General features: G+C 46.6%; 1 protein-coding gene across 1 annotated transcript in view; it reads right to left on the reverse strand.

Moving 5' to 3' along the window:
* Positions 1–784: 784 nt before the first annotated feature.
* Positions 785–24,519, reverse strand: part of LOC144124543 (heparan-sulfate 6-O-sulfotransferase 1-like) — a 63,266-nt gene continuing 39,531 nt past the window's right edge. The window contains exons 4-5 of the mRNA XM_077657285.1: positions 9,255–9,361; positions 785–8,715 (exon numbers count right to left, since the gene is read on the reverse strand). Coding sequence (XP_077513411.1) covers positions 9,271–9,361 — 91 coding nt within the window. The 3' untranslated portion in view covers positions 785–8,715; positions 9,255–9,270. The remainder of the gene's footprint in view (positions 8,716–9,254; positions 9,362–24,519) is intronic.

Genomic DNA, 24,519 nt, shown 5'->3' on the forward strand with positions numbered 1-24,519 from the left:
CTTTGATGTAAACTCGTGCCGACGGCCTGCACAATGCTTTATGTTACTGGAAAAATTTATAAGCTGTTCATCCAGCACACAGAAAGTGTAGTCAACACTGAGCATTAATAGCAGTGCTGTTCCTTGGCCAATACGTATTCCAACTTCTACACCTAAAAAGACTGCCCCCTTAAGGTGCTCACTGATGGGCTGAAGCAGCAGAGGAAAATGTGCTGCTCAGCTGCACGACAGAGTGTAATTGCACCAGCTGTGAAGGTGTGTGCAGTCAACCAAAACATGCTTGAGTTGGTGACCCCAATTCTCGCAGCATGGGCTCCGATACCACAAAAAGTGTTACAGCGTCGACAGTTTCAGAAGCACACCAGTTCACAAACGCTGAGCCTGCCTAAGCAACTTTGATATCACTTCCAAAAATGTGATTTTTTTCGCTCAAGAGCAAAATTACATTCCCACACGCATTTTATCTAGATGATTCTTCTAGGCTCATGGCGCTTTCTGCGAACAAAAGTGGTTTACAAAACTGTGACACTATTCAGGCCTTTTCAAGCCATGGACAAAAACTCCTTCTCCTTTGCTTACAGGTTTTGAGCGTGGGGTGGCATAAGTACTAGACTATATGGCTGAGAAGCAAATCATGGAGCCTTTTTATTTTTCACAAAGACAGCAGGTGACTTCCGCCGTCAGTTCTAACAAGATCTGAGATACAATGACTGCAATCGGAGATCTTGATGCATTTGCGCTGTCTCAACATACTAACACTAAGAAAAGAAAAGACAATCATGCATCAGAATCATGAGGCACATTTAATGAGGAACACCACTCGCACAGACCTGCTTTATGCACAGGGAAATTGGCAAGGCTCTACTGAAGGTAAGAATGAACGTACCAAAGAACTGTTTTAACCTTTGCAACACCTAACAATTCTTCCTTGCAGCCTAGAACAACGCAAAGCCACTTAATTTTGGCCCCATCATCCAGAGTCACAAGTCCTCAGCAGTTCTGAGCAACTTGCATGGTGCACCTTTTAGCTCTTACAACATGGAGGCGTGCATGTAACTTGGAAACGTGCAGACCTAAACAGGCCGGAGCAACATCCTTCAAAACTGAAACGACCACTTCAGGCGGTCATAGAATGTTGGTGAATGGGGTCAGTGCCAAAGCTGCAAATGACACCAGTGAAACTGGCCAAGATGTCCTATGTAACGTGGTGCTCTGGGCTCTTGGTTCTGTTCTATGGTCTGCAGAGTTCCCCAGCAACAGTTTCTGAACAGCAGAATGCAGTTCACTGGAGAAAAGATCTCCGGGCCCACAATGAACACCACTTGAGCAAGGAGGACTGAAAACTGCGTAGTTAAGCAGGTAAGCAAACCTTGAAATAATACGGTAGGGGCGGATTCCCACCAGTAAAGACAGGGGGAAGAATCACTAGGCCAAAATGTGACACAATCCTGCACATGTGCTGGCAAAATGCCGGGTGAAATATTTCTCACAAGAGGCACTGCAGTTTGGGCCTCAGTACATACATGCAAGGCCTTCCATTTTCCTGTTTTATTTTTTTCCAGAATTCAGGGGTAAAATTCGGGCAATATTTTATTCATTCAAATTCAGGTACAAGTTGGTTTATTCAGCAGAAAATTCCATAAGTTGAGTTTCTTAGCATCCTTTTTTTTGCAGCAAAATACAATTTAATATAAGTGCTTATTTTTTGTGCGGGACACAAAATGCCCTATTTATGCTCAATATTTCAAAAACTTGGAAATGACAGGTTGCAAAGAAATAAACAGTTTCCCAAATTACATTTTTCCTTATCTATTACAATCATTTTGTCTCATAAACTGTCAATCTCCTATGCAGCACTTTGTGTGCAAGCAAGACCTGTCTGCTTTGTACACTGCAAAAACAGTCATTAAACATCACAGAAGCTATTTTAAATGGGTAAGAGCCCTGGAACAGGAAGATGTTAGCTCAGATAGTGTTAGAAACAATGATGCTGAATAAATGCCTGGTTAGTACCTGTATTTTGGTGCCGCGCTTCTAAAAGTTACTCTTCAAACACATTCTCAAGTTAAGTCATGTCATGATTAACAAGTGTTAAAGGGGCTCTGAAACATCTTCCCAGGACAGCACATCAACTAGCTCAATCACTGCACAGTGTTTTTATGCAAACCTGAGCCAAGTAATACACTTCTACATGCAGCAGAGAACCCACAATCATGCACAAAAGTTGGCGAGCCCTTTCCACTGACTTGTTCATAGTCGCACCTTCCCCTGTCGTGCACTCTTGCGTATACCAGTTCAGAGATGAGATGGCTATTGGTTAGATTATTTCAGACATCCCGCAGCTACCATGGCCACGGCTAGTAAGCTGCGCAGCTCCTGTGGGTCAGGAAGCTCCGCCACTGCCGGTGGTGGAGCGCCAACCTTTCAGCGCGCCAAAAGTGTGATGATGCTGAAATTCAAATTCTGACTACAGATAACTCAGCTTCTACAAAGCGAATTAAAAAAAATTCTTGCTGGAAGATATTCGTGAATCGACACTCTTTAACATCCTAGGCATACCGCAACTTTATTAGAGCCCTTATCAGAGCCCCTTTGAGGATGGTTTAAGACCACCAGTTGAACAAACAGTCCCCTGGAATAAGCACAAAATATCCGCTAATTTTCTTTTGGTGTCTTGAGCTTTGTTCAGGAAAGCGTATAGTGTTTTCTATGGCCTTTCATATATACGTATATCTTAATGTGCCCCTCATTCCCTTGCCCTTGCGTGTACTCTAGAAGGGGCATTTTTGGGGGGAAACTGGGTGTAACCACCGCTTAAGAATTGTGCTCAGGGTGCAGGAGTCATGTAAGACTAGGTTTTACCCGAAAGAAAAGGGCTCTATGTATATATATGTCATTGCCACAGAACTGACAGGAATGCACCAGGCACAAGAAAACTTGAGTTTCAGTTGCATCCAACTTCCACTCTACAGTAGTACAACTTGTTAATTTAACTTGGCATAGAAACCTCCACTGTGTTTTTACTTCTTGGCTTTTGTCTCCTCGTTTTCCAGGCAGATGGATATGAGTAGTTCCAACAGAAGCAAACTGACTCCTCTAAATTTATTACTAGGTGACAGAACATGCAGCACATTAATTAATGGGGGAATACTGCCGGTGTTCCAAATTGCTATTGACTCAAACCCCTCACCCCAAAACTGCAATTCAGTGTTTTTCTGTGCTTTGTCTCTACTTTGGGCGTGTTGCAAGTGATGCGAAATTTGAGGGTCATCAAAAGGGCCTCGTTAAAATGTTGCATAAAAAAAACTGGTCTCAATAAATTCTTCGAAAGCAAGCACATTATGCTTCAGAGGAGCAGAGCTGCATAAATGCCCTTTTACTCGAACGAGCAGAGTGCACTGGCAGCTGCCAAACAAACCTCGCAGTTCTTTTTTCCCCCGGAACAAAAGCAGGCGTGGACGACATGAGTGCGACCAGTCAATACATGAGAATGCAACAAACTAACCTGGACTTTGAAGCCCTAAACAGCACCAAAAATGAGGATACAATGCACAGACGATACAAGTGCCAACTATCATGAACTTTTACATTTAAGGTCGTACGCGTCTATACACATACAAAACACCTCACATTCATAGCTTTGTTCCCTATGCTTTACGCCATTACACAGTCTAGAAGAGACAGTTGGTACATGTGACCAGTCTCCATAAGTTCCAGCCGAGCCAACACTTGTTTAAACAGTTTCATGCCTATGCTGGTGGCAGGGTGATGAAAATGCAAATAAAAAAACGATGAAAAATTAAATCCAGGAAAGGCACAGTATGCTGCCCGCTTCCATCTAGCATCAGTGTGATTACACTGCCTTCATGAGGCTGGGCTGTTACAAACGAGACATTTACAGCACGGGCTGCCACCACCAACTTGCCCAGGCTGCTGCCCTTGCTGTTTTTTCCCAGATGTTTTTAGGTATCAGAATGCAAACGTAAAAGGGCCACATGACACTGAAATGAAAACTCCTGGACTCCTCTGCGTGTCCGTCCACAGAAATGCAATCCGACTGCGGGGCCTCCATGCATCTGCCCTTCAGATGCCCAGGATGCACAGCAACACAGAACAGCAAGCGCGTGGCAGAAGTGGCTTGTGCCAAGCACCCCCTGTGGGATACCTTTGCAAACACAATACTCCTAAATGTTTTCTACACAAAGCTTCAGGAGAACATTGCCTGAGAACATTTGACACAAACGGCTGGAAAATGAAAATCTTGATTTCTTTTATATATGGCACTGACAGAGAGTAATATTTGCAGGTGACTATCTTGAACACAGCATGCCTGCAACTGCAGTAGAAGAGCTCTACTATCTTGCCAAATGAAAACTGTGCACAACAAAACTATGACCAACTAGTTGAGTAACAGACTAGAAACACGTGTCATTTGCTAGCTTTCACTCCTACTCCAAGTCTATTTTACTTCTGAAGCCAACTGTCAGGCTGCCATCAAAGGCTTTCATGGTCATAGATCATACAGCAACAATGCTCTGAATATGCCCGATTAGCTGCCAGACTTGGGAATTTCCGCAAGGTAAACAAAAACACACAATATTCAGAAATCATCCAGAGGAGCACTTTGCTAGGACAGACCTGCATGAAATGCAGTTCTTTGATGTAAACTCGTGCCGACGGCCTGCACAATGCTTTATGTTACTGGAAAAATTTATAAGCTGTTCATCCAGCACACAGAAAGTGTAGTCAACACTGAGCATCAATAGCAGTGCTGTTCCTTGGCCAATACGTATTCCAACTTCTACACCTAAAAGACTGCCCCCTTAAAGTGCTCACTGATGGGCTGAAGCAGCAGAGGAAAATGTGCTGCTCAGCTGCACGACAGAGTGTAATTGCACCAGCTGTGAAGGTGTGTGTAGTCAACCAAAACATGCTTGAGTCGGTGACCCCAATTCTCGCAGCATGGGCTCCGATACCACAAAAAGTGTTACAGCGTCGACAGTTTCAGAAGCACACCAGTTCACAAACGCTGAGCCTGCCTAAGCAACTTTGATATCACTGCCAAAAATGCGATTCTTTTCGCTCAAGAGCAAAATTACAATTCCACACGGATTTTATCTAGATGATTCTTCTAGGCTCATGGTGCTTTCTGCGAACAAAAGTGGTTTACAAAACTGCGACACAATTCAGGCCTTTTCAAGCCATGGACAAAAACTGCACCACTGCTCTCTTCATCGCAATGGAGAGCCACTACTGCTCTGCTGCTTCAACCAATCTGTGAGTGCTGTGAACACTTCGAGGGACCACACATGGGCCCTTCTTGCAAAACATTGCTACAGCTGGACGACAGCTTCTTCACACAAACGTTTCGGATGCTGCTTGAGCTCTGTTCACCTTGCATGCTTATCACGTGGCATATCTACAGGAGTCGGCCGCAGAAGTCACAGATGACAAGTTACAACCGTCATTCATTCATGCAGGAAATTGCGATTTGCGACCAGAAAGTCACAAAGGCACTTGGCCAGTCTTTCAACCAGCCCCACATGCTGGAGCTGGCCAAAATGCTAGCTGATACAACAACAATCACTGAGGACAAGCATACGTCACACAAGCATGCATCCAATTTCAATCTGCTGCGTACACAAAAAAGGAACGCACTTTCAAGAAAAATGCTGATTAATGTGTGCCTGTCGAGAACCTAAACCATTCATACATCCACGGATCATACCAATGTCACACTAACATGCTACACAACGCACAGATTTCTCACAAGATATTAACTTGCTCATTTCTGAGACTGCCTAACCTAAGCACAGTCCTCATTTTCTTACGCTACCTTACAATGAAGAAGACGTCTGGAAAGCCAATGACAACAGAAGGCACTACTACGAGGAGAATGACGTAAACAAAACAGCAGTATTTCAGGGAGGCCTCAGTTGGTTGCGCTACAATTCCTACGGCTTGCACAGTTGGCTTCCAGAAACTGGTCACCACAATCTCTGCTGAGCATCCAAAGCCTCTTAAAGGATGCCTGCCAAGTGAGCTGGAAATTCACTGGCCTTCCCACGTTCTTTGCCTCTATTCAACTATAAACAGTAGCAAGTGAATGCACACATGAGCCCATTTCAGCAAACCACTGCAGAAGGCACCTGTGACCGTATTCTCTTCTAGGTGTTTTCAGCAATTTAAAAAGATACACTGCTTGCGAATTATGGCACAATATACAATAACGACCCATGGTAAAAAATTTACAAAGTGATTTCCACCTTTCAAATGTTGCTCAAAGCCTCTTTAAATGAAGTTTGAATCTCTTATAAAAAGCTCACAGGATGGTCACCACAGTTTAACATGAAATACTGCAAAAACTGTTTGCAGCATTACACACACACTGGAGGCTGCCATAAGTTTGTTCTCACGCAATATATCGCTTGTGTGAGAAAACAACCGCCAGCACAAGCTACCTAGGTAAATGGTGCACAATTAGAATTTTCATTGGAAAGAACCAATTTGTATTTGAATCCACAATTCTTTTGTTTTGAAACATGGAGTTCTATACACTCTGCCGGGAACAGTCACCTGTACAGGGCACATACCATATTTACATGACTGTAAGTCGACGTATTTTTTTTAATTTGAAAATCCAAAGTGATGGGGTCGACCTACAATCAAATCCAAAGCATGGTACCATAAATAAAGGCTATAGAAACGAGACATCTGGGATGCTACAGCGTGGTTGCAATTTTATGTTTGCTCTAAAGCTCTACCCAGTAGCATTCGGTTATTCTGTGCGCTTGTTTGAAAGGATTTTTCATTTTCTTTTTGCTTTCAATTGTGCACTCGGCGCTCAAGAGAGTGTCGACAGTTGATGGAAGGGCCGCTATTCCAATCAGGGCGGCACCGCCACTTGAAACGGCAGTGCTCCAGGGCAGTGTCGGTGGCTGATGGAAGAGCCAACGCCGCTTGCGCGTAGTTTCTCTTTGGCCCTGTTTGACGCATTTGACGACTGCCGGCTAAGTTTTACTAGTTTTGAATGTAGTGCTTTGTCAATTGTCATTTATGCTCCGGGTCCAGTAAATGTCCAGCACTTGTTTACGGCTACATTCATGATTGCTGTCGTTCTTTACGCCGAAGAAACAAACAAATGGGCGCCGGGCTACAAGTTTGACATCTCGGAATGGCCGATATAGGCAAGCGGCTGCAATGAGGCAAAACTGTAAGTTCTTCCACGCAATGTCATGGTGCGGCTGTTTGCGAAGTGGGGGATTTCGCTGGACAACAATCAGAACGACATGCTCCGGGACTGTAGCAGTGATGACAGAAGCGCTAGTGAGGACGATGGCGTAAGTGTGGACGAGCAGTCCAGTGACTATTACACTTTTGTTTCAAAATGTGCCCACAGGCACGCCCGCGTGAGGCAGCCGATACCAGCTGACAATAAACGGTGGCGGCCGGATAATGCTATCGCGTTCTACTCTTAAAGGAGAAGATTAAGCGACCTCAATGTATTTTTATTCCTGACAAGCAAAAATATTAGAGGGTTTACTTGCATTCAAGTCGACTTACATTCGGGGAAATACAGTACTACCTATGGCTCAGTCTATAAATATGTCGGCTCCGCGTGTAGGTCAACCCCCCCCCCCCCCCCCCCCTCCCCCCCCCAGATTTCAGGCGGCCATTTTTGCAAAAAATAAAGTCGACTTATATGCAGCAAGAAGTGGGAAACATGCCCTTAACAGCTGTCGCTGTAAAGTTATATACAGAAATGGATGCCCTCAACTGTGATACACAAACAACCACCATGGGATTTTCTTGGAACTTGTTATGCAGTTGTTAAAGAAGGCACTGCTCAACTACTATTGCTGTCGGTGCAACCAACAGGAATGCTACCATCAAGTTCCTGGGCCATAAGCTTATGTCCCAAAAGTGGCCTAAAGAAATTTCTATTCACCAAGCAGGGACCTATGTCCAATCACTCTATTCTGCGTTGTTGAACACACTGGGTGAGTTTTCCCACAATGCAGTTTTCATTAAAATTACACAGAACAGTAATTGTGCTGCACAAAACATGCAACAGCAAAAATATCTGAAACAAATGCTAGAAAGCTGCTTCAACATTTGTCAATGCTGCATGCATTGTGAGCATTTGAAGTGAAATAAGCAACAACTGCACTCTGCCAAGACACTAAAAATTTCAATGGAAACTGTGAAACCAAATGGTTTTCCCAAACAACGTTGACGCTTGGTTGGAGCCACCACTCCTGGCAAGCTGTGTGGCCAGGGATAATAACTGCAGTTGGCGCCATTTCATGGCACCAACCTGCAACACGATGGCCTCAATGGGACAGTGAGCCATTTGGCAGGCATTTTTCTCAAGGAGGTGCTGCCGAAAGTGGTAGTGTGCCGGCCTGTACAGCTCATATGCCACAGAGAAGAGTGGCCAACAAGCACAGGTATCTTTCTGAGAGAGGCCAACAAAGAAGTGGCTGCAATGCTGCTGGGTGGTGCCAAGGTATGCCTCGTCACATGCCAAATGGCAGGAGTGCTCTGCTGCTCCACCCCGGTGCCACGCCCTCTGCAGTCACCAGCAGCCCCAGGACGCAGTCCCAAGAGAATGGAGAACAGCTGGGGAATTCCCACCAGGCGGTGCCCATCACTGGCGCTAATACATCAGCCCCTTTCAGGCCATCTGGAGGGTTTCAGGAAAGCCACTTGCAACTGCGTAAGAGCAGCAGTGGCAGCTTGCACATGGCACAGGGGCTCAAGAGCAAAAAATATTGGCTGCTTACTTTGGAGCTACACAAGTTCGTGAAAATAAAAATCCTAAAGACAACAAGATTGGAAAAAGTGCACTCGTTCGCCACTATTTCTGCTCATCCTGGCAAAGATGCAGAGGCTTTTAAAATCAACGAAATCATGAGGAAAACAGTACTTTTACTCTTATTTTTGCATGGATCATGAAGGGTCAATAGCTAGGTTTTAACTGCAGACAAACTGAAAAAAGAAGAAAAAGAAGAAAAAAGATATAAAATTGCCGAATGTCTACACCCTGCTGTGCACTGCACTGAAATCTGGCAAAAGCTGTTGGCGTGCTGCTGCTGCTGTCTGTCTTTTGCTAATGCTTCATAGCGACAAACATTGTGGCAGTCGGCTACAACGGCAATTGCAATAGGCCCACATGACCGGATGCTGACAGTCTTAGCTATGGAAGCCACCGTGGGATCCTCCGTACATAATTTCGCAGTACAGCAACATACCTCTCTCAGGTGACTGCTAGCTGGTTCCCCGTTCCTCGAGGCGCCGCAGCCGCTCGTCCATCAGCTTGCGAGCGTACTCGTACAACTGCACGTCCAGGTGGTTCAGCCTGCAACCGCGCACCCTCTAAGATGCTAACCAGAGCCACACAGAGGAAACATGGCCACAGGTCATAGCCATCAATTTTTCCCTCCCTCGGATAAAGCACTGCAGACATATATTAGAAAGGGCAAGAAAAAGAAGCAAGAAAAGTGCCCTGCCCGCACCGCCAGTTGGCACAATGCTTTGGGACTGCGACAGTAGGTAACGAGACAAGTGTCAAGCTGCCAATGAAAGCAGCAGGCACCTGGCCTGTGAAAGGAAAGGTGGCCACTCACTCCTCTCCTGCAGGGCCACCTGCATCGTGCTCAAACTGTGCAAAAATGAATGTGCACTGCTAATGCACAGTGACCTCTTGTTGGTCCACAGGTAGACAATAGTCGTTGCATACTTCGTGAAAGCGGTGAGGGCATTCACTCCCGCTGCCACCGTGTTGTGCTGAGTTTAGTGGCACAAGCTCAAAATACAGTTGAACCCCGTTATAAAAAACGTGAATGTAAGAGACAATCACAAATAAAAGACACTTGTCACTCACTTGGTTGGCCACCCTATCTCCCCATTAAGTGGACCTCTTTTGAGCAGGGTGTATTGCTGGGGAAGCTGGTTAGGCATTCTCAAATATGCAGTGCTGGCAGACGAAGACTGTGTGTGTCTCGTACACTCTTCGTCTGTTGTCTGCTGGGCCGCACATTTGAGGATTTCACTTATAATAGACATCGGTATAGTAGACATTCGGTAATAAAGGACAAGTAATGTTCAAATTCTGATTAAGAACCTCGCATATAAGATATTTTAACTTGACTATTTGGCCCATGTACTGTGCGATGTCAGTGCACGGTAAAGAACCCCAGATGGTCAAACTTGCCAGAGCCCTTTACTAAATCATCCCTCATAGCCTGAGTCTCTTTGGGATGTTAAGCCTCCATAAACCACACTAAACTAAACCTAATTGCTCAAGTATCAAACTCACTCGCACAATGAACCCATCACCCACTTTTATCTTTGAGAATTAGCTTTTTTTTTTAGCTCTCCGTAGCACATTCCTCAGTTTCGAGCTGTCCATAGCACCGACCTTGGCAGCATGCCAAGATGCTGTGCCCCAATAACATAATGGCATAATTAGCTTTGATGAGTGCTCCCTGAAGAGGTAGCACGCTCGGCGAACTTAGCAGAGCACCTAGACGCTGTGAGCCCTTGACCGCTGCCTTGACAGGGACGTCGGTGCACTGCGTGCACGGCTGCGCCAGTGTACGCTTAAAAAGTTGGCCAGCACTTGGGCTTCGAAGACGAGGGTAACCATTTAAACCTGAATGCTATAAAACATCCTCTACACTGAAATGCTATGAAGAAGACTTTCAGCCCCCCCCCCCCCCCCCCCCCCCCCCTTACTGACAGGTTTGGCGAGCTCGAGATAAGGAGGAAATAACCCCTTTCACACCACACCAAATGCTCAAACATTTGCGTTACGCACCCGTAACTATCCTGCGTTTTTTTTTAACCTCATGTTAAAAACGCGTACCCAATCTTCAGGGTCGCAGTGTTCAGCATGTTCGCTTTATCTTGTCTCATTTTGACCGGCACCGTCGACTACTGGAAAATTGTTGGATCATGCCAGGATACAGCAAGCGCCTTTTGAAGCGAACGAAGCTAAACACCGGCGACACGAACGCAGCTGACCGAGTGCGTTTGTTGATGGACGGATGGATGGGCGGGTGCAGGTAGACGTATGATAAAAACTTTGCCTCGCAAAAGAACTGCCGAAACTTTTTTCTCCATGTATGTTACGTAAATATGCAACTTATAGGGTTTCTTCCTCATGCCTCAGATGCAGTGCCATCGCTCACAAACCGCCGTAGCATCCGTGGACCGGGAGACAGCAAGGCATGATCGCTCCCGTGATTTTTACTACGACTGAAACTAACATAGCTTGGGCAAGTTAGATGTAAAACATCAATGAGTGCACATTAATTGCTACTGCTATGTGAAGGGCGGCTTCCAAACTGCCGGCAGGGTATGGGCCCGAGTGCAGGTATCAGCACAATCAAGAAGCTGGAAACCCAATAAAAGGGCCGTCAGTCAGCAATTCGCACAGCTAGCGCACTGCAATACGCAGCTCTAGCCGCCGCTCTAGTTGGTATGACTTCGGCGCTAAGCTGATAGCCGACACATGCGGCGTCCGCTCCTGGCTTTGAAGCTCGCCGAATATATGGCGGAAGCTTTGGAGAACGTAAGCAGGATGTAAAGCCAGTCCATTTCCCAAGGCAACAATGGGCATGCTAACCTAAGAAGTGGCACGCGGGAAGTCTCCAGTCCACCCCTCGTCCTCAGAAGGGCCAGCCGCAGTTGCCTTATCAATATGGTCAAGCACTCAAAGCAGGCACGCTCTTTGTCAGCCGTGTTTCGTGTGTGCAGTGCTGCTACATGGGGCTCCTTTCAGTATAATTAAAGTGCCGCTTTGCGTAATGGAGTTCGCTCTACAAAATAATGCTGGACAGAAGGCAAAAAATTTTACAATTCACGATCAGTAAGCTAAAAAAATTTTATTACTATGCATATCTTTAAATTGCATTTATCTCAAAAAAAATTTTTTTTTATGACTTCAAGTTACTGAGCACTAAGAGTACTACTGTTCTGCAACAAAATAGCTTAAACACGGATTGCCAAAAAGTGCAGCTGCATGTGCAGTAGAAGGCATATGGAACATTACCATAAGCCAATCAAACAGAAGTGAACAGCCGCTTTTTCTGCTAATGAGCTTGTGTAACAAGCTGTGGACTTCTTTTGTGAAACTCCCCACTGGGTGACAACATAAATACAGCAAGAGATAGCAAGTAAAGAAAACATGAAACCTAGCTTATAAGAGACCTCTCATATAAAAGACAAAATCTCCTCTCCAATACTTGTCTGTTATAAAGGGGGTCAACTGTAAACAGAACTGTTCCCTGCAGAATTTTATAAAATGTGAAAAACAATGGTGGTGTAGAGAGCTTATAAAGTTAGTACTACCTAGTTATAACAAAGGAAAAAAAGTTCAGAGATTACTAATAGTACAAGCTTTAAAGAAGGTTAATTAACCTCAGCAACCATCCTTGGCTTGGCAAGGATCTCGAGGCTCCAAACCACCTCAGCCTTCTCCTTAGGAATGTGAATGTGGCTGAGGAGTATCGTAAAATTAAGCGAAGCACCGGGTCAGAATTTACAGTTTCTGAAGAAATCCTGCTCTTAAAAAGCTAATAACATTAAGCATGTCAACAACTGCATAACCACCTAAGAGTAGCATTGGGTTAAAGGGATGCATTCATTGTAAAATTAAGCTAAGTACTTTTTCCTTAGTTTTTCGAGTTTCGCGCATGCAAATAAAATAATGATTTACTATGATTTCGTCTCCATATTTTTCACACACAGGTTTGTCCTGTTTTGTCAGTAAGAAATTATGTGTAAGGTGTGCATGTACAATGCAAAGACAACACAAAATTACTTCTATTAAAAGTTCCTGATGCTCACAGGTCTTCCATTCACCCAGGGCTTTACAAAGTGCAGCTTGTTGTTTCATTCATTATCCCAAGTTTTCTGCCATTCAGACTTCAAATAACTGTGCATTAATTTCATGCAGCCTCTATGGGCACGCTGACTCTCTTGATTTCACAACTGCGAGCTTGTGCAGCCATGTATTCAAACATGGCTTGGCACCTTGCAGAATCTTAAGGCATATCCTTGTGTTGTAACCTTTTCTATGTTGTGAATGATGCTTCCTACTAAGGGTTCGACTACGTTTCTTAAATGTAGTGCCATGGGCAGGCTAAGTGAATCTGTGTAGACTATGCCGTTTTCAATACTGTCACTGATTAATCCGCATACAGCTACAGAGACCTGTTCTTCGGGAATGCCTACTTCTAAAAGGCACCTTGCTCACTCTTGAACGTGCACTAGCTATTGCGAACAATATCGAAGAAGCTATGAAATACTCACTTGTGCTGCAGTCATCGCCTGCAAGCGTTCAAAAGGTGTAAAAACATCAGATGCCACGCTCTACAGAACCGCGATTACCGCTGCCGCAGGAGCAAAAGTCCTGTTTTCGATGCGGGTCCTCATGGAATCTTGCAGATTCCAAGACATGCAAGGCGCAGGTAAAACATGCAGCAAATGTGGCAAACGAGGGCATTTTCAGTGTGTCTGTAGGAGCGGCATGTCAAACAAGTGGCCCTCGATGTCTGAGAAGTCGATACCTGTAGTACATCCGGCGATCGCAACGTGTTGCTCCTCACCTGGCAGAAGAAAGGAGGAATACACACAGAAGTCCTCGTACAAGATGTACCCATAAGTTTTTTCGTAGGCACGGGCTCTGCTGTTTCGATTCTGTCGGCCGTCATGTATTCAAGGTAGAAATGCCTACCTATGCAGACAACATCCGCATCACTTTACGATTTCTCTTGCCGCAGAATAAGCACTGAGGGGGTTTCACGGCGCCAGTCATCTTCCAGGGTTGGCACGCCAAGATACTTTTCTATGTGGTCAAGGACGGTACTGACGTCCTCGACATCGACGCTATCTAAGCACTGCAGCTGCACATCGATGGTATGTCAATGCAATGCACCCATGTTACGCAAGCTCCACAAGGCCTTGATCCTGACCTGTTCTGCCAATTTTCGCACTGGTTCGATGAAAAGTTGGGGCTAGCAACAAATTTAGTTCATAAGGTCAAGATAAGAGAAGGGATCATGCCTGCCACTGCTACGTTACGCCGTTTGCCAGTTTTGGTGTGAGATCTGGTAAATGAAGAGCTGTAGTGCCTTGAGCAAGAAGATGTCACAGAAAAGGTTGATGCGTCTGAATAGGTGTCGGCAATCGTAGTAGTTGCAAAGAAAAATGACAAAATAAGAATTTCTGTCGATCTGTGTGAACCGAAAAAAGCGATGGTCGTTGACAAATTTTTGCTGCCGCACACGGAAGAACTACTGCACAAACTTCACGGCGTAAAGTATTTTTCCAAGATTGATTCAGCAGCCGCATACCACCACGTCCTGCTGAGCCCTGCAAACAGATAACAGACTACCTTCATAACTGATAGTGGATCGTAGATTGAAACGTGTCTGCTTCAGCCTTGCATCGACACCATCTGCTTTTCAGAAAATTATGGTCACTATTTTGAAGAACTGCAAAAACACTTTGTGCTACACAGATGATGTCATTGTGAATGGAAGCATACGTGAATAACACTTCAAGAATGTGAAACAAGTTTTGCACTTGATTGCAAAGTCTGGATTGAAGTTGAATGACAAATGCATTTTCAGTGTAAAAGAAATAGACTTCCTTGGTCACGGGATCAGTCACAAGGGGATATGCCCGTTACAAAGCAGCATCGACGCCATCAAGGCTGCGCCACCACCAACAGGTATCGGTAGCCTGCGCTCATTCTTGGGCATGGTAGGCTATTACGCCAAGTTTGTACCCGACTATGGGGTGCTTGTCGAGCTTCTTTGCAACCTAGGTAAGAATGCCACATTCACTTGGAATCCTGCGAGACAAGCTTGTTTCAAGCCACTGAAAAGTTCCTTGGCTACAAGATGTTTACAGCTATTCGATCCTGCGGGTGCCATTATTTTCACTACGAACACCTCATTCATTGGCTTAGGAGCAGTGTTGCGAAAGACCAGAAATGATGAGCTAGTAACGATTGCCTCTGCTTCTCGCAGGCTTACCCCACAGGAACAGAAGTACATTGCGGAACTGGAAGCCCTTGCTTCCTTGTGGGCATGCGAATAATGGAGTGTATACCTTTGGGGTTGCCCATACATACTGTCACCAGCACTAGTGAGGGCAATGAAGATTTCCGTGGAAAAAGCGCGCGGCTCGTGTTTTCTCCTCAGCCGTTCTTGCTGACCACTGTGGTGCCTAATTCTTCGGGCTTCATCCAAGAACACACCTGCAAGGCTATTTACCTACGTAAAGAGCCTATGTGGCATCTGGTGGACGGGCTGGGCGTGCCTTTCATGTACCGGACGACCCCTACAAGCTGAGAATCAAGCCTAGGATGCACGGCAACAGTAGACACCCCAGTTCATCAGGCCAGTCGCTGACTGAAAGGCTTGCCTCCAGAATTCGGACCTCTCCCTGACCGCAAGGTAACAAGGAGTGTTGGCTTTGACACAATGAATCCGCCAGCATCAACAACGCCAGTTCTGCTTCACCATCCACAGGACCCACCTCGTTTCCATGGCTTTCCACACGAAGATGCCGAGGACTGGTTGGAGCAGTTCGACCGAGTGGCCGTTTTCAATGCGTGGGATGCTGACACTAAGCTGCGCCATGTCTACTTCGCACTCGAAGACTCTGCGAGGACATGGTTTGAGAATCTTGAATCCGGCCTCCGCACATAGGACACATTCAAGGTGGAATTACTACGCACATTCACTAGTACTTTTTTTGAGAATCTTGAATCCGGCCTCCGCACATAGGACACATTCAAGGTGGAATTACTACGCACATTCACTAGTACATTTCGCAAGGAAGAGGCCGAACTACTTCTCCAGAACCACATCCAGCATCCAAACAAGAGCGTGACAGTGTATGCTCAAGAGATGAAACAGCTTTTCCGTCACGCGAACCCAAGCATGTCGGAAGATAAGAACGTGCGTTTCTTGATGATGGGTGTCCAGGAACAGCTGTTCGCTAGCCTAATGCGAAGTCCTCCGGCGACCGTAGCAGATTTCGTCAGTAAGACGGCCACATTAGAGAAGTCTCTTGAGATGCGAGCCCGGCAGTACCAGTGCCCAACTGCATCAATGACCGCCACCAGTGCTGAGGGAACTGCGACCCCTTCCGCAGAATCGCTGCGCGAGCTGATCCGGGCCATAGTGAGGGAAGAGGTAGCCAAGTACCTGTCGACCGCTGCGCAGCCACAGATTGCCAGGTTTTCTGATGTCATACGTGAAGAAGTGCCGCAGGCACTGGCGTCTCTCCACTCTTTCCAAGCCACCCCAGACCTTAAGTTATGCCACCGTCGCAAACCGTTACATGCAATCATGAACCCCGCACTGCGAGCAACCCCCCCCCCCCCCCCCCCCAGCTGTTCATGTTTCACCTTCCAGGTCGAATGTCACACAGCGCGCAGTTATTCAACGGACTGACATCTGGTGAACTGCAGATTGCCGGCCATTGTGCTACCAATGTGGCGAAGCTGGGTACATCTGTCGCCGCTCCCCGTACAAGAAACTGGGTCTACAAAGATACCGTTTCGATGTGTGCTGTCCGCTGCCTGGTCGGAGGCCCTGGCAGATCGTGGATTACATTGAGCAGGACAACCTCAGCTCCAGCTGCTTCTCCCACTCGCCTCACCGATACAGCTCTCGTGGGCAGAGGAACCAACCCTAATGTCCCCACAGGGGAAGCTAGATGCAGCAAAGTGCAGCTGCCCTACATCGTCATCATCATCAGCCTGACTGCGCCCACTGCAGGGCAAAGGCCTCTCCCGTGTCTCTCCAATTAACCCTGTCCTTTGCCAGCTGCGCGCACTGTACCCCCGCAAACTTCTTAATCTCATGCGTTCACCTAACTTTCTGTTGCCCCCTGCTACGCTTGCCTTCTCTTGGAATCCACTCCGTTACCCTTAAGGATAGATAAGCGGGCGAGTTGGTGATACATAATGCAAAAGTTCTTGTGGTTCAGCGCTTGTTCCTGTGTATTCTTCGTCTAGTCCCCGTTTGTTCGCGCTGTTTTTTTGCATTATGTACCCTTAAGGACCAGCGGTAAACTTGCCTTCGCATTACATGCCCTGCCCAATCCCATTTCTTCTTCTTGATTTCGAATAGGATGTCATTAACACGCGTTTGTTCCCTCACCCACTCTGTCCGCTTCCGGTCTCTTAACGTTACACGCACCATTTTTCTTTCCATAGCTCGCTGCGCTGTCCTTAACTTAAGCTGAACTCTTTTCGTTAGCCTCCACATTTCCGCTCCGTACATGAGTGCTGCTAAGACACAGCTGTTGTACACTTTTCTCTTGAGGAATATTGGTAAACTGCTATTCATTATCTGAGAGAACCTGCCATATGCGCTCCACCCCATTCTTATTTTATTTCCCTCTCATGATTCGTATCAGTTGTCACTACCAGCCATTAACAGATGTACAGTAGAATCCCGCTGTTACGTTCCTCACTGCTGCATTTTCCCGGCTGTTACGTCGTTTTCGTCCGGTCCCGGCATAGCTCCCATAGGATCCAATGTATTGGGTACCCCGCTGTTACGTTGTAGCTGTGAAAACGTTCCCACATGATACGTCGCAACCTGGCACCCCGAACCTGGCCGGGCAACGCGCGCCAACCGCCATTTTGACGAGTCTTGGCCAGGCTTGGCTACGGAATTGGCTACAAGACCATGGCCTCCGAGATCACCCCCTTGCACGTGTGTTGGTGATCTCGGAGGCCGTAAAAAGCCGCACGCGAGTTGGAGAGATTGCCACTAGATGGCCACTGCCTCGTCAGCCGAAGTGAGTAAAACCATAGCCTCCTTTATACTCTCTGTGCCTGGCAACGGCGCGCTCCGCGGCCGTCGTTGCCCCTCCTCCCATCCTCCTCCACCATCGAGAGGTTACGCGGCTAGCTGCCGACAGATGGCGACGGCGACGGAGGGTGCCCTGCCGCTGGCGTATCGTGCGTAGTGTAGCAGAAAGTCGCATTTGGCGTACGTTCTTCCGTCGTGCTGCTTTCATTTCGTGCACCAGCATTGCTTGTTGCATCTAGATTTTGGTGCTACTCTTACTGCATTTGGATGTAGCAGGACTACGCCGCTGGAACAACCTGTAAGTTGCTGTTTTTGTTGTTCATGTTACAGACATCTGAGTGACAGCAATTACTTTATTGTTCAGCGATCGGGCCGTGTTTTTCGGTGAACTAAATCAAGTAATAACTCATACTCTGCTTCATTAAGACGCAAAAAGAAAGATTGATATCATTCGGAAGAGCCATATGCGTCAGTATTACAGTTTCGATAACTTTGCGCGTGAATTTGCATTACTGTGATGCTCAAGCACGTGTGCGCAGCATGATGCACGTGTTTCTATGCAAGTTTTCTTTGCAGCGCATCGCATTATCAGCTATTTAATTAAGTGACTGTGTGTTCAACGTTACATAAGTTACAGTTGTAAGCATACGTTACCATGTCCGCGAAATCGAATATTATAATACGTATTTCAGCTTCATTTGTTTGTCAAGTGTGATTAGCAAGTTAGTTTGTGCACGAAGCGCAGAAACTTGGAACATTTTACTAAGAATAGGAATATTCAATTTACAGATCCCGATGGCATACTGCTGTGTGCCACTGTGCCGATCAGACGGGAAAAAGAAGGAACCTGGCGTCTCCTTCCACGAGATTCCTGCCGAAGCTTCGCTACGCGAGCAGTGGATGAAAAAGATAAGAAGAGATGACTGGGTCCCGAACTGCACCTCGAACTATTCGAAGGTGTGTAGTAAACACTTCACAGACTCGGACTTCTTAGAGGGCAAACGGCGCCGTTTGAAAAAGGGCATTGTACCCTCTGTGTTTGCCGACTACCCGCCGTACATGCAACCCCGTACTTTGAAAGAAATAGTGAAACAATCAGGAAAAGATCAGCTTTGGAGAGCCACCACAGCCAAGATGAGCCCACGAAAAAACGAAAGAGGAATAACGAAAATACAATTCCTGAAGTGTCAATATCTGGGTGCTCCTCAATGCCAAGTGAAAACTGTTTTGACGTGGAAAAAGAGCAAAGCTGCATTGGTGCAAGCCAACATGAAGCCCCGATTCTTCCTGACAAAACATTAGTTAGTCATATAGCTGAGTGCTCCCCAATGTCAAGTGACAACCTTTTTGATGTGGCACAAGAGCATTCAAGGTCCATTAGCGCAAATCAACATGAAGCACCAATTCTTGCTGACAAAACAACACAAGCTGACCTCAGACCTGCCAGCCTTCTGGCCGTGGAAAGAATAAAATGGAAGAGGAAGGAAAGAGATCTGAAGAAGCAAATAGAGAGGCTCCGCACCACAGTAGACCATTACAAAAGAGAGCTCAAAAGATTTAATGAGGACTCTGGATTTGGTGATATTACGTATATTAAGGAACAGGCAAGTCAGAAGGACATTGCTGCAATATTCCTATTAAACCAAATTGTGAACTACAAGCGAAAAATGCCAACGTGGTCGGAAGATGTAGTACGCCATTGCATTGTGCTTAGGCACCTTTCTACCAAGGCGTATGAGCACATCAGGAAGGAAAGACTTCTGAAGCTGCCAAGCAGGAACACGCTTCAAAACTTCATTGGGAATACCTCTGGAGAGACAGGTTTTAGTGGCCTTGTAGAAGCTCGACTAAAATCTGAGCTGGAGAACCTTAACTCTGCACAGTCCAGAGTTTGTTCCCTGATTGTGGACGACATGAGGATTAAAGCAAAGTTGCAATATAATAAGCAACAAGATTTCTTTGTTGGCCATGTAGACATGGGTGTAGCCAATGACCCTGACAGCAAATCTGTACTGGCAAATTCTTTGCTTTGTTTTATTATTAATGGGCTGTCCACCTCATACAGGATACCTGTGTCATATTTTTTTACAAAAGGCCTCAACGGCAAGCAACTGTCAAAACTGATGCTCTTTGTTCTGAACAAGGTTGAGGAGGCCGGCTTCAAGGTGGTGCGTCTTGTCAGCGACAATCATAAAGTAAACGTCAGTGCGATGAAAGAACTCAGCGGTGGATTCCTGACCTACAGGATAGAGCATCCATGTGATCCAGAACGGCTGCTTTTTTTAAGCTTCGACTATTGCCACATACTGAAGAACATTCGCTCGCAGTTTCTTGCTCGGGACCTTGGAGAGAAGGGAGAGATATCATCATCTCACTTGAAGAAGTTATATGAAATGCAGAAGGAATGGATAGTAAAGCCAGTGAGAAATTTAACTAGGAAGCATGTGTTTCCCAACAACATTGAGAAAATGAACGTGAGGCGTGCTGTGGAGGTGCTTTCACCAGACGTTACCTCTGCCCTCGAGTTTTTAAAAGAACAAGCAGGACACAGTTGCCATCCATCGTTTGGTTATGCTGGACCAACAGTAGTGTTCATGAAAAATGTCTATCGTTGGTTCCTGCTACATGACACGAGCAACAAGCAGCAACATATTGAGAAAAGATGCCCTGATGTCAGGCACTTCGATGATGCAAACGACGAGAGGCTTAAATGGCTCGAAGTGACATTTCCACTGTATATAGATAAATTAAAAAAAAGTGCCACTTATGCACGCGGCTTTCTGACAGCTGAAACATATGAAGCTCTCCTGCTGACCACATACTCGACTGCTGCCTGCATTCGCTACTTATTAGTTGAGGAGCAGTTCTTCTTTGTTCTCACTAGGAAATTCAGCAGTGACCCTATTGAATCTTTATTTGGAACTTTGAGGCGGTCACTGGGCTGCAATGACCAACTGGATGTGCGCTCAGTACTGTCAGGATTACAAAAAATCTTGAATACTGGTATCGCAGCGGCCTCGGAATACAGCAATGTGCTACGTCGTGAAGATGAAGAGCACAGCAAAGCGCTTACGGCTGCAATGCCAAAGTCATCTGAGAGCACTGACGAGCTGCCAGCGGCAGCTGTGCAAGTATTAAAACGTTTAAATGTGCAGAGTGTCCCTGCAGCTCTCCCCACTTTGCAGTTGTCTGCAGCAGTCTATATAGGGGGGTATATAGCTCGCGTTGTAAGTGAGCATATAGATTGTGAGAAGTGTTGTGCGCTCACTACAAAGCCGCCTACTAATCAGCCACTTCAGCAGTTTACTCGGCTGCAGGACAGAGGGGGACTACTTTACCCCTCAGATCAGCTATTATACATTTTGGAAACACTGCAACTGTTTGTGGAAGCAGCTTTGAAGGAGAAACCACAACTTCAAAAGCCACTGAAGACCCTGACAGAGGCAGCAGTGTCAGCTGTCTGCAGATCACACCTTCTGAAGTGTCCTGTAAATGACAGAGGGCACCGTGAAACTTTGGCTGAACTCATGACCACCAGGTTCATCAGGCCACTACTAACCAACTATGCAAGTGCAGTAACGGACAAACATGACTTGTACAAGCCATTCAGCCAGAAGCCTCTTTCGCAGAAATGCATGAAGCTGTAGAGCAGCTGTTTTTGACCTGAAACCTGCCAATAAATACTGCTATGCATGCTCCTCAGTTTTGATTTAGATGAGTGCAATTGAATCATTTATTATTTCTAGCTTTCTCAGCTGCTTTTTTTTTACCTGTAAATAAACGCTGGTACCTGTGTTCCTGAATTCTGTTTTATATGAGTATATTATTAATCTTCATTTATTCGAGCTGCATCTGCAGAAAAAGCAGAACACTGTTGATGAATCTTGTAATGGTATGTGCAGTTATTAATCTTAATTTATTCGAGCTGCATCTGCAGAAAAAGCAGAACACTGTTGATGAATCTTGTAATGTTATGTGCAGTGCGCACACTGCATGCAATGTTGAAATTTTCACGTCTCGGCAACAAAATGCGTTAAATGGCCGTTACGCGTAGATAAGTCCGCTTTCAAGTGGAATAGAAAGGTGTAACACAGGTTTAGTAGCAAACGTTCCGCTTGTGGCAAACAGCAACGTCGCGGTACACCCCACGCTGTCTGCGCCTTGACCCTCCGTCAGTGGCGCCCCCAGCAGTGAGAACGGCGGCGTCGCGCAACATCCGCGACGGTGCCGCGCTATTGTTATCGCGCTGAGCTGACGGGCACAGAGAGTATAAAGGAGGCTATGGTAAAACCCACGGGCCCGCAGCAATCCAGTCTTTCTTGTTTGTGCGGTTCAACCCATCCGAGTCGTCCGTGTCCTTCCATCAACAGCTACGCTGCCTACGCCTCGTCAGGCCTCGCTAATCCAGTCTTTCTTGTTTGTGCGGTTCAACCCATTCGAGTTGTCCGTGTCCTCCCGTCAACACCTACGCTGCCTACGCCTTATCGGGCCTCGCTAACACCGCGAGCGATTTGTCGTCCTTTGATGGCGTCGCGCAAGCGCAAGGCGCTTTCCCTCGAGGAAAAGCTGGATGTTCTCAACGCAGTCGACAGGCAGCCAGCGCGGAAAAGAGTCGACATCGCCAAGGATCTTGGTCTGCCACCCAAGGGAATGCCGCGCTCTTCGGCCCGAAAGCTAAGCAGGCTCGTGGTGCCAAGTATGGAAACCTCGACGAGTCGCTTCTTACTTGGTTTAAACAAGCTCGCGCTGCCGGTGTTAACTTCGACGGCAGCATTTTGCGCGAGAAGGCGATGGAAATAGCGGACCGACTGGGCATCAGTGACTTTGCGGCGTCAAATGGCTGGATCGACCGTTTCCGGACGAGGCACGGCATCGCGTATAAGACGGTATCCGGGGAAGCAGCAAGTGTAAAGTTGGAAACAGTCGACGATTGAAAGGCCACACTATCTGTCATAATTGAGGGGTATGAGCCTCGTGACATTTACAATGCCAATGAAACGGGTCTTTTCTTTCGGGTGCAGCCATCCAAGTCGTTAAGCCTGAAGGGCGAAGCATGCCATGGAGGCAAATGCAGCAAAGAACGATTGACGGTGCTCCTTTGCTGCAACACGGATGGCTCGGACAAGCTGAAGCCATGGGTAATCGGAAAATACCGAAACCCACGGTGCTTAAAGAACATTCGCCTGCTGCCATGTCACTATAGAAGCAACAGTCGTGCATGGATGACGGGTTCTTTGTTCGAAGAATTTCTTCGTTACTTTGACAACAAGATGGGCTCCCAGTGTAGGAGTGTTGTCCTTTTTCTGGACAATTGTGCTGCCCACCCGAGAGACCCGTCATTTCTTCGGAACGTTAAGCTTGTTTTTTTTCCTGCAAACACTACAAGCCACTTGCAGCCGTTGGATGCCGGCATCATAAAGAACTTAAAGCACTCGTACAGGAAGTCCATCGTAAAGCGCTGTCTGGCGCGTATTGATCGCGGACAGCAGCTTACGATCGTTTCAATACTGGACGCTATGCACTACGTCGCTTCAGCGTGGACTGCAGTGAGCGCGTCAACTGCACAGCACTGCTTCGCGCGGTGTGGCTTTCGCATGGACGGCGGAGAGGAAACTGCCTCGGAAGCTGAAGAGACGGAAGCGGCCTCTCATGATCAAGAGCTGAGTGAAGCTTTGAATGCGCTGGGTGCCACGGGAGTCACGTATGACGACTACGTCGCCGTGGATGCTGCTGTCGTGACGTCCGAGTGTCAGAGTATTGCCGAGATCGTTGCAGACTCGGTCGCGAGTGAAGCCTCAGACTGTGATGACGACGAGGAGCACGAGCCGCATGATTCCGGGGAGTTGGCGGACCCGAGCTTTGGAGAAGCCGTCGCGGCTCTGGACCTCCTCCGCAGGTACGTCGCACCTCAAAGCGACGCTGAGAGCGATGGGGCTTTCCAGGCCATTGAGAAACGCATGGTGTTTTCCAGCGAGCGGAAAAAACGGCAATCGACCATTCTTGATTTTTTTAAGACCTATGCTCACGTGATGTCAAAATAAATTGTTTCAAGGCAAAGCTGCACTGTTTTCATTAATTTTCGGACCTTTCCTCACTGTTGCGTTTTCCCGGCTGTTACGTTTTTTTGTCGCGGTCCGGTGAAAAACGTATGAACGGGGTTCCACTGTATTCCTTTACCACTTCCAGCATCTCGCTGCCAATTGTGAACTGCTGTTCCCTTGGTGGGCTGTTGAACATTACTTTGGTTTTCTGCGTGTTAATTTTTATGACCACCATACTGCTCAGTGATCATGATTTGCAGTTCATCTCCTGAGCGACTCAGCAAGGCAATGTCATCAGCGAATCACAGATTATTCAAGTGTATTAAATTACCTCTTATCCCCAACTGTTCCCAATTCAGGCCACAGAATACCTCCTGTAAACAGGCAGTGAATAGGATGGATGGATGGATGGATGGATGGATACGGCTGAACCCTTTACATCGGGCGGTGGCTCAAGCCACCTAGCCATGTCTTGTGAAATTTTACTCCTGTCTTGCTTTTAGCCACCAATCAGATAACCTTCGCTTGGTTACTTCTAACCTCTTAAAATCCACTTTCCCTTCACTATCCCTAAACCCCAATGCCTTGGGTAAGTCAGCCCCGCTGCCTTCCACTGTAGGGTGAAGCCC

Source organism: Amblyomma americanum, chromosome 3 (assembly GCF_052857255.1).
Source record: "Amblyomma americanum isolate KBUSLIRL-KWMA chromosome 3, ASM5285725v1, whole genome shotgun sequence".
Classification (NCBI taxonomy): Eukaryota; Metazoa; Arthropoda; class Arachnida; order Ixodida; family Ixodidae; genus Amblyomma; species Amblyomma americanum.